General features: G+C 49.8%; 1 protein-coding gene across 1 annotated transcript; it reads right to left on the bottom strand.

Annotated features, from left to right (window-relative positions):
• Positions 1-7,974: 7,974 nt before the first annotated feature.
• On the bottom strand, positions 7,975-8,830 carry LOC102281706 (small ribosomal subunit protein eS1). The gene has a single exon (XM_070379473.1). The coding sequence runs from the start codon at positions 8,818-8,820 to the stop codon at positions 8,299-8,301; it is 522 nt and encodes a 173-aa protein (XP_070235574.1). The 5' UTR covers positions 8,821-8,830; the 3' UTR covers positions 7,975-8,298.
• Positions 8,831-10,486: the final 1,656 nt, after the last annotated feature.

Genomic DNA, 10,486 nt, shown 5'->3' with positions numbered 1-10,486 from the left:
GTGTGATGTCTGGTAGTGTCAAGAGATCCTCCAACTTGTGACTTGCTTCTCTGTGGGAGGGGACAGAAGCTTGGGCGTCTTACTGTCCTTCTAAGTGCAGCTGAGCCCAAACTGCAGGTGACGAGACCACCAGGGTGGCTGGGTGGGGTGCAGAGAGGAAACTTTAGTCACCCTGCGGAGTGACCCGTCTGAGGCAATGCTGCCCCCCCTGCGCTGGGAACATCCGTATTGCCCCCTAGCTTGAGCGCCCCCACCTCACTCCAGGATGGGTGTGTACTTGCCCACCCCTTCCCTGGAGGTTGTGTGGTGGTCACAGTTCAGCTGGCTTTTGTAAGCTCGTGAGGACCAGGCCCTGTCTTTGTCCCCAAGGAGGCTGTGTCAGTGATCAGCTCCAGGTATGCTTGTGAACCCAACAAATATGCTGGCTTAGGAGTAAAACGTGAACGCCATGGGCCCTTGGCACTGACCTCATCTTCCTGGAGCGTGTGGGTGGTGAACCGGCATGAAAGGTTCGCGTGCATCCACCCTCCGAGGAGGGGCCCTTTGATCCTGTTCTAAGTAGTTGGGAGTGCTTCCTGGAGAAAGTGACCTTTTTGAAGTTGGACACAAATGGGGCCTATCTTCTCACAGAAGTCTGGTGGCGGGCTGTCTCCGGGGTTGTACATGACCTCAGCAGTGCCACCGAGGAACCTGGCTCTTCCTTGGCCTCGCCTCTCTCCTCTCAGAAGAACTTATCACCTTACAGCTGCAGCGCCTCAGGTGGTGGTGGCAGCACACACACCTGCTGCCGAGCAGGAGTCATTCCAGCAAGCAGAACTCCCCGAAGGCGCCATTGGCCCAAAAGCGCAGTGTGGCCACCTCTAACTGTAAATCTGGGAAAACAGCAAAGGAGAATGGGCAGCCCATAGATCAGGGTGTGCCCTTGGGACTGGATACCTACTATTTCCAGTAAAGTCTTGTTGGCAAGAAAGGAAGAAAGGCAGATTGACTGGTTTAGGACGGGACTTGAGGGGAAGATGTTTCCATCAGAGGGAACGGTGTGTGCAAAGCCCTGGAGGGAAGAGTGTAGAAAATTCATGGAACTGAACACCCTTTTGTCATGCCTGGAGCAGAGAAGTGGGGCGAGGTGAGACTAGAGAGATCAGAAAGTCAGAAATTTGGGTTTCAGCCACGACATCCTCTTTTCCCAGATGGACTAACGCCTTTCCATTTCCCTTCTGGCACAGGGTAGCCACAGACCCACTTGGGAGGTCAGCAGTGGTCCCAGCCCATTCCCATAACCCTGCTCAGAGCAATCTTTTCAACGATGACTTTTCCTGAGAGAGAGGTGCGTTAGGCACTAAACCAGCTATGTTACTCAGGCCAGGCATGGCCGTAGCAACTGGTCCAGCCCCTTCATCCGTGAATAGTGGAAGGGGCTCCTTGGGCAGGAAAGGCTGGCTGGAGGCACGCCAGGGTCCAGAAAGAATGGGAGGCTAGATGAACCACTTTTCTTCCTGCAGCTTGCTGTGAATAACAGAGGTGATCCCAGCACTGCCCATCTCCCAGCCTGCAGCTCAGTGCTTGCTGCCTGTGGGCCACCCTACACTGAGCCAGTTAGGGGTCACACCCAGGCATTTAGACCTCAGCTTCATCACATGTCAAGTGAGAACCATCGCTTTAAAACGAGGTGTAGCAATGGAATATTACTCAGCCATCAAAAAGAATACATTTGAATCAGTTCTAATGAGGTGGATGAAACTGGAGCCTATTATACAGAGTGAAGTAAGCCAGAAAGAAAAACACCAATACGGTATACTAACACATATATATGGAATTTAGAAAGATGGTAATGATAACCCTGTATGCGAGACAGCAAAAGAGACACAGATGTATAGAACAGTCTTTTTGGACTCTGTGGGAGAAGGAGAGGGTGGGATGATATGGGAGAATGGCATTGAAACATGTAAATTATCACATGTGAAACGAATCGCCAGTCTAGGTTCGATGCATGAGACAGTGCTCGGGGCTGGTGCACTGGGAGGGAGGAGGGAGGGGGGTTCAGGATGGGGAACACATGTACACCCGTGGCAGATTCATGTCAATGTATGGCAATACCAATACAATATTGTAAAGTAAAAAAAATAATAAATGAGTAAGAGGGATAGCTGGTTAAAATAAATAAAAAATAAATAAATAAATAAAACTAGGTGTCGGACTTCCCTGGTGGTCCAGTTGCAAAGAATCCTGCTGCCAATGCAGAGGACGCAGTTTCCATCCCTGATCCAGGAAGATCCCACCTGTTGCAGGTAACTAAGCCTGTGTGTCCCAACTACTGAGTCCGCGCTCTGGAGCCTGCAAGAGGCAGTTACTGAAGCCCGTGTGCTCTAGAGCCCCTGTCCCGCAGCAAGAGAGGCCACCGTGATGAGAAGCCTGTGTATCGCAACAAAGAGTAGCCCCCAGTTGCCACAACTAAAGAAGGTCCGTGCACAGCAATGAAGACCCGGCAAAGCCGAAAAATACATACAAAGTGAGGAATAACCACTGAAAGCATCAGTCTGGACACTCAAAACCCCCCTCAAAGTCCCCCACCCCAACCCCACGGCTGTGGACTCTTCAAGGCTGTCTGGGGCTGTCACAGATGGGCACCACATTTTGGCCCCTCTCACAGACTCCAGGTTGGAGAGAGAGAGTGTGTGTGTGTGAGAGTGTGTGTGTGTGTGAGAGAGTGTGTTTGTGAGTGTGTGTGTGAGAGAGAGTGTGTGTGTATGTGAGAGTGTGTGTGTGTGAGTGTGGGGGTGTGTGTGTGAGAGTGTGTATGTGTGAGAGTGTGTGTGTATGTGAGAGTGTGAGTGTGTGTGTGGGAGTGTATGTGAGAGTGTGTGTGTGTGTGTGTGTGAGAGTGTGCGTGTGTGTGTGTGTGAGAGAGTGTGTGTGTGTGTGTGTGTGTGGATGGGTCTGGGCCTGCCCTGGCTGGAACCTCAGTGACTCCTCACCCTAGCACATCCACCTCATCTCTCCCCTTGCAGGAGGTCACTGGCGTTTCTCACCAATGGGTTTGGGGATAGTGGGAACATCTAGCCCTGAGTGTGGAGGAAAGAGCTCAGAAGGGGCTCAGGGTCACCTTGCTTTTTCCCTCACTGGCTTTGTAATCCTGGCCAGTCATTTTAGCTTCTCTAGGTTTTAGCTTCCTCTTCTGTAAAATGAGGCTAAAAATACCTTCTGCGTCCCTGTTCCATGAACTCAAATGAGATTCCGTTTATTGAGATTCTGTTTATTGGAGAACAGACGTTGCAAATGGAGGAGACAAACCTTGCAGGCAACAGGCCTGTGTTTGGCGTCAGGCAGACTGGAGCCTTGAAGCTTCTCTGAGCGTCAGCTTCCTCAGCTCTTAAATCTGCTGCCCTGAGGGCGAAGGAGATCAGAGAATCCAGTGCCTGGCGGGGTGCAGGGTATTCTCCCCAAACCCTCCTCCTGGAGGGTGGTTCCTGCTCCAGGAATTGGGTGGAAAAGCAGAGGGTGGAGGTCGCCTGGGAAACTTGTTAAAAAGCATTCTCTGGTTTCCCTGAAGATTCGGATTCAGGACTCAGGGTGGAGGAAACAGACAACTGGATCTTTAACAAGCTTCTGGGTTAATCCAGCCAGCATTGGAAACTCAGGCAGCGACAGAGAGTCCACTGGGAGGTAGGCGGGGTGGAGAGAGCTTGGGGTTCCGCCAGAGATGTAAAAATCTTCGCCTTACACCTCTGGTTTAGAGCAAGTGAACCTAGCTAGAAAAAGCCTTTAGGTAATCAGCCTCTCCTTGCCCTGGCTTCCTCCAGCCTCCCTCCAAGCCTGCTCTGCAACCACCTTCCTACCTTGGAATCACCTGGGTGCTTGTTAAAAATTCATTTCCCTGATTTCCCTAGTGGTCCAGTGGTTAAGAATCTGCCTCCCAATGAAGGGTACACGGTTTTGATCCTGGGTCCAGAAACTAAGATCCCACATGCCGTGGAGCAACTAAGCCCCTGAGCCTAAGCTCTAACCCGTGCTCTGAAATTAGAGAGAAGTCTGCAGGCCACCATGAAGGCCCAGCATAGCCAAGATAAAATAATAATAATAAAGTAGTCCTCGTCCCTCCTCACTCTAATAAAAAAAAAAATGCATTTCTGGGTCCCCTAACCAGCACTGCTGATTCAGAAACACTCTTGAAGTGGAATCTGAGAAACTGCTTTTCTTTTTTTTCAACAGTTAAAAACTGCTTTTCATTTTTAACAATTTCTCCAATTGAGTCTGATACGGAGAATGGATTTGACTTCCAATTAGCAGCACCAGGCAGGAACTTGGGTAAATAAAGTGGTTGTCACTTGTTGTTGTTCAGTCACTAAGTTGTGTCCGACTCTTTTCGAACCCATGGACTGCGGCATTCCAGTCTCCTCTGTGCTCTACTATCTCCTGGAGTTTGCTCAAACTCATGTCCATTGAGTCGGTGATGTTATCTAATCATCTCATCCTCTGCCACCCCCTTCTCCTTTTGCCTTCAATCCTTCCCAGCATCAATCAGGGTCTTTTCCAATGAATCGGCTCTTTGCATCAGGTGGCCAAAATATTGGAGCTTCAGCTTCAGCATCAGTCCTTCTAATGAATATTCAAAGTTGATTTCCTTTAGGATTGACTGGTTTGATCTTCTTCCTGTCCAAGGGACTCTCAAGAGTCTTCTCCAGCACCACAGTTTGAAAGCATCAATTCTTCGGCGTTCAGCCTTCTTTATGATCCAACTCTCACATCTGTACATGACTACTGGAAAAACCATAGCTTTGAATATACGGACCTTTGTCGGCAAAGTGATGTCTTTGCTTTTTAAAATGCTGTCTAGGTTAGTCATAGCTTTTCTTCCAAGGAGCAAGTGTCTTGTAATTTCATGGCTGCAGACAGGGTATGCAGTGATTTGGGAGCCCAAGAAAAGAAAATCTGTCACTGCTCCCACTTTTTCCCCTTCTCTTTGCCATGAAGTGATGGGATAGGATGCCATGATCTTTGTTTTTTTTAATATTGAGTTTTAAGCTAGCTTTTTCACTCTCTTTCACCCACCCTCAGCAAGAGGTTCTTTAGTTCCTCTTCACTTTCTGCGAGAGGAGGGGTATCGTCCACATATCTGAGGTTGTTGATATTTGTCTTGGCAATCTTGATTCCAGCCTGTGATTCATCCAGCCTGGTATTTCCCATGATGCATAGAAGTTAAATAAGCATGGTGACAATATACAGCCTTGATGTAATTCTCTCCTAGTTTTGAACCAGTCGCTGTTCCATGTCCAGTTCTAAGTGCTGCTTCTTGACCCGCATACAGATTTCTCAGGGGACAGGTTCACTTACTGAGTTCCTATTATGTGCCACGCGCTGTGTCAGGATAATGGAGGGAGTATGTGTGACTGTTACTGACCCAGGAAACTGAGGTTCTGAGCAGGCTCCAGCTGAAGGCCAGAGGCAGCAGTCAAACCTTAGTTTCATAGATTCATAGAGTTAGTATTTGAGAATGCCACCGCCCAGTTTTGCTTTCCTCTGTGGCCTGACAGCTTTGCTTCCTGCTAAGTCCCATCAGATATTTCAGAAGGTCAGTTTGGGGGGGCGGGGGGTGAAGGTGGAGATAAAGAGTAACTCTCAGCACAGAATGTGCAAAGTTGGAGCCCAGGCAGAGTCCTAGGCTTTGACAGAACTGTGGTGCTTTGCCATGGTCAGAGTAGACACTCCACAGAGCAAGGATCTCTCTTTTCCCTCAAACTGGGGGCTCATGAGGGCAGACATGTGTCTTCTCTTACAAGCAGCTGGCTTCAGGAAGAAGAATTTCCTCTTTCCTAACAAACGGCATCCCTGAGGGCAGGCTGTCTCCTCCTTGGCTGGGAGCACTTGAGGGCAGGTTGCCACACCCACTGGACGGTGGCTTCCTGTGGGCAAGACTGGCTGTGCATCCCCTCAGATGGGGGTATCTTCAGATAGCAGCTTTGGGCTTTTTCTAGCATCCTGGGGGTCACTGGAGTCGAGACTGCACCCACTGAAGCCTGGGCTCCTGAGACAGGGTTGGGACCTTGGTCAGGGCCCATCTTCCCCTGAGACAGGGGACCCAGTTCCTTCCTCCTCTGCCAGCCCAGGCCTAGCCCTTCCTCCCAGAGCAGTTCTGCACCGGATGGACCAGTCCAGTGCTGTTGGCTGAGCTGATGTGCAGAGGCAGAGAAAGACTCCCTGCAGGATGTGTGTATTTCTGGTAACCTTAGAGTTGGGGCCCCACCCAAGGACCTGGCATCCTGGCCTTGTGCCCACCCGATAGTGCCTGCAGCCAGGCCTTCCCCAATCCTTTATCCACCGCTGCTCACTGGGGATTGGAGCGTAAAGTGAGTCACGCACCTGGGTCTGGGCCTGCCTTCTGCCTCCTCCCAGTTCCCGGCCCCGTTTCCTGAGTCCTCTGAGAAGCCGGCAGGACGGCGGCTCCCACCGCCCCCTCAGCCTCTTTGTCACCTCCTGGACCACTGTCCCTGCAGTTTCTCAGGTAAGAGGCTAGTGGTCTGGGTGAGAGGGTCAGGTTTGGCTGCTTTGTCTGGCTGCTCCTCAGGATCCTTGAGGCTGGTCAGGCTCTGGAGGGGCCTGCGGAGCTGGGTTACGTCGGATTTCCCTCCCCTCAGCACCCCCTCATGGACACCCAACACCCTTATGACTCACAGACAGAGAACACATCCTTTCACTCCTCACAGACATTTATCACACACAGTCACCAACAGACATGGCATTTCCTCACACACTTGATAGAAAACACAGTGTCATCCCACACAGACACCATCCACGCCCCTTCACAAATACACATCATACAACAGACCCTTAGCATCTGCTGACTCAACCGGTGACTCCTCACGACACACAACACACACGATTTCACAGTTGACACAACAGTCCCTCATGGGATGTATATCCCACAGAACGAAATACATCCTTACAGACACACAACGTGTACAATAGCACCGACTCATAACATGAGGGCTTCCCTGGTGGCTCAGATGGGAAAGAATCTGCCTACAATGCAGAAGACCTGGGTTTGATCCCTGGGTCGGGAAGATCCCCTGGAGGAGGGCATGGCAACTCACTCCAGTATTCTTGCCTGGAGAATCCACATGGACAGAGGAGCCTGGCGGGCTGCAGTCCATGGGGTCGCAAAGAGTCAGACACGACTGAGCCACTAACACTTTTACTTTCACACAACACATGAACCCTTGCAGGACATAAGAAGCCCAGACATGAAAGACCCTCCACTCCTCACTCACAGCAAACTAACCTACTCCACATAGACACATGCACACATATATAGAGATCAGTGCAATCACACGCACATATCCTAGAAGCTCCTCACACCCCCAAACAGGGCCCCGAGATCCTTGGTGGCACTGCTCAGCTAAGGCGGGAGCTGGGGCCCAGTCAGTAATGCTATCCCTACTTCTCGCCTCCAACCTTGGGCTCTGCTTGTGCACAGGGGCAGGGAGGGGGCAGCCAGGAACAGAGCTGGGGGTCCTGGCCACATCATGGAGCATGATGGGCTGGGGGGATGCCTCTCCTGGCTGTCTGAGTGCTGCTTCCTGATGATCCTGGGACTCTGCACAAGCTGATATTAAAAATCTAGCTAACATTTATCACATGCCTACCGGGGGTCAGACACCAAGCTCACTGCTTTCCTGAGTACTATCTTATTTAATTATGTGATACTTTTATGAAGTAATACAATGTTTCCCTCATAGCTCCATCGGTAAAGAATCTGCCTGCAATGCAGGAGACCTGGGTTCGATTTCTGGGTCGGGCAGATCCCCTGGAGAAGGAAATGGCAACCCCCTCCAGTATTCTTGCCTGGAAAATCCCATGGAGAGAGGAGCCTGGCAGGCTATAGTCCGTGGGGTCACAAGAGTCGGACAAGACTTAGCAACTAAACTACCACCACCTTTATGAAGTAGATAGATACTGTATTATAACCCTCAATTTTTTTTTTTTACCACAAATAAGATCTTTTATTTGTCACCATTAAGAGTCTGCATTTTAAACCGATTCTTGGACTGGTGGCTCGTATCCATCAGCTCGTTCAACTTTAGCACCTGTCTCATCCCCGGTAGCTCTTCCAGAACTACTACCTTCACCATGTAGCTCCATGAGTTTTCCCAATTCAAATTTGGGTTTCTTCAGCATTTTTACTTTTCTAACGAAGACATCATGGAGTGGATAAATAGATTGGCAAGCCTTTTCTATGTATTTTCCAATGCTATCTGGAGTCAATTTATTGACCACCTCTTTCAAGTCATTTGTCTGCACCTCTCAGGTCATGATTTCCATCATCTTCTTGCGGATCTGGCGCACCTGCTGGTGCTGGGCGTAAGAGGTCTTCCGAATCTGATTGTTGCGCTTTTTAGTAAAACCCACACAGAATAGACGAAGCAAGTAACCATCGGTAGTCTTGACATTAACGTGAGCTTCAATCATGGTCTGCCATATTTTGACCATGGAGCACATTTTGTCACGGGTAAGATCCATACCATGAAAATTAGTCAGGCAGTTTTTGCCCTGAACATCCTCCGTAATTAGCTTGAATTTTCTAAATGCTACTTCATCATTCTGCAGATCAGCAAGACTCACTTCAAAAACACGACCTTTGAGGCCATCAGATGTGATTTTGGTTCCTTGAGTTCTGGTGACCAATGTTTTCCCAATATTCCTTATGTTGAACATAGCTGGTGCTTTCACATCATACCAATCTTTTTTAGAAAATGGGTCAACCACTTTCTTCTTGGCTCCCTTTTTGCCTCCTTTCGTAAGGCGCTTGTTCTTGCCGACCACCATGGTGCCACTCAGAGAGTCAAAAGGGCTATAACCCTCATTTTGTAGCTATGTTTCCATAGATGTTCAGAGAGGTTAAGAAACTTGCCTGATATGCCACAGCTAGCAGGCAGCAATGGAATTTAGATCTAGTTAAGTCTTCGGAGAAGGCAATGTCACCCCACTCCAGTACTCTTGCCTGGAAAATCCCATGGATGGAGGAGCCTGGTAGGCTGTAGTCCATGGGGTCGCTAAGAGTCGGACACGACTGAGCAACTTCCCTTTCACTTTTCACTTTCATGCATTGGAGAAGGAAATGGCAACCCACTCCAGTATTCTTGCCTGGAGAATCCCAAGGACCGGGGAGCCTGGTGGGCTGCCATCTATGGGGTCGCACAGACTCAGACACGACTGAAGCAACTTTGCAGCAAGTCTGAGTGACTAACAGTTTCACTTTTGGAGAAAGGAATGGCTACCCACTCCAGTATTCTTGCCTGGAGAATTCCATGGACAGAGGAGTCTGGCGGGCTACAGTTCATGGGGTTGTGAAAAGGCAGAGATGACTGAGCCACTAACACTTCAACTCTGACATCAGACTCCATCTCTTTTTTATTTATTAAATTTTTAAAAAAAGTTTTTATAAAGAGGTCACAAAGGAGCCAGTTAAAAGTTCAGTAGATATGAAAGAAAGAACGCACAGTGAAATGATTCCCTCTTATCCTTGTTCTCAGAACACCCGATTTCATTCTCTTCCCCAAACAGGGATTGAAACTGGGTCCTCAGCAGTGAAAGTGCCTAACCACGGGATCGCCAGGAAATTCCCAGCCTCTCTTTTAATGGGGCAGTCTAGCAGGGTGAGCAGTGGGGGCTGGAAAACAGAGGGCTCCTTCCAGCCTAAGTCCTCTCTTGCCCTAAATTGTCAGGGAGACCCGCTCCCTTGAGTCCCCTGGGCCTGAATCTTCTCCCCGTATCTCACCCCTGGGGGCCCTGCCCCACCCCTGAGGCTTCCTTTCAGGATCCAGTGCAGGATGAGGTGACCCCTCTTACAAGCGAGGGGAAGGGGAGCAGTTCTCACTGCTGTCCAAGTTGTGCCCAGGCTGGAGATGGGGAGCCCGTGGGACTCAGCCCTGACCAAAGGAGGGAGAGAGAGAGAGAGAGAGGAGACGAGGAAGAGGAGTGAGGAGAGTCGGGACCCGAGGCCAGGCACGGTCCAGGAATTAGGTCCAGACTTAATTCCACGATGAGGTTGGAGGTGTCATTCCCGCTTCATAAATGAAGAGGCTCAGGGGACCATGTTAAGAGGCAGAGATGGGATTCAACCTCCCAAAGTTTGAGGGAAGGTGAGTAAGTGAGAGAGTCAGAGAGAGAAACTGAGGCTGTGATGAGGAGTCATGGAGGTTTCAGGATGGCTGAGCATCAGGGCTGCCATCCCCGGGAGGGCGAATGAGTCTGCCGCCCCAGTGACTTACAGGCTCTGAGGTCTCTGGTTTTGTAGTCATCCCCCTCCTCCAGTGATTCTTTCTCTATTCTGCCCATTTGCACTATTTGTCTAACCTTGTCCTTTTTTTTTTTTTGGCAGTACCGCTTGCGGGGCTAACTTGACAGATCTTAATTCCCTGAAAGTGAAAGTCGCTCAGTTGTGACTGACTCTTTGCGACCCCATGGACTATACAGTCCATGGAATTTTCAG

This window comes from Bos mutus, chromosome 2 (assembly GCF_027580195.1).
Source record: "Bos mutus isolate GX-2022 chromosome 2, NWIPB_WYAK_1.1, whole genome shotgun sequence".
NCBI classification, from domain to species: Eukaryota; Metazoa; Chordata; class Mammalia; order Artiodactyla; family Bovidae; genus Bos; species Bos mutus.
This window is presented reverse-complemented; position numbering and strand designations above follow the sequence as displayed.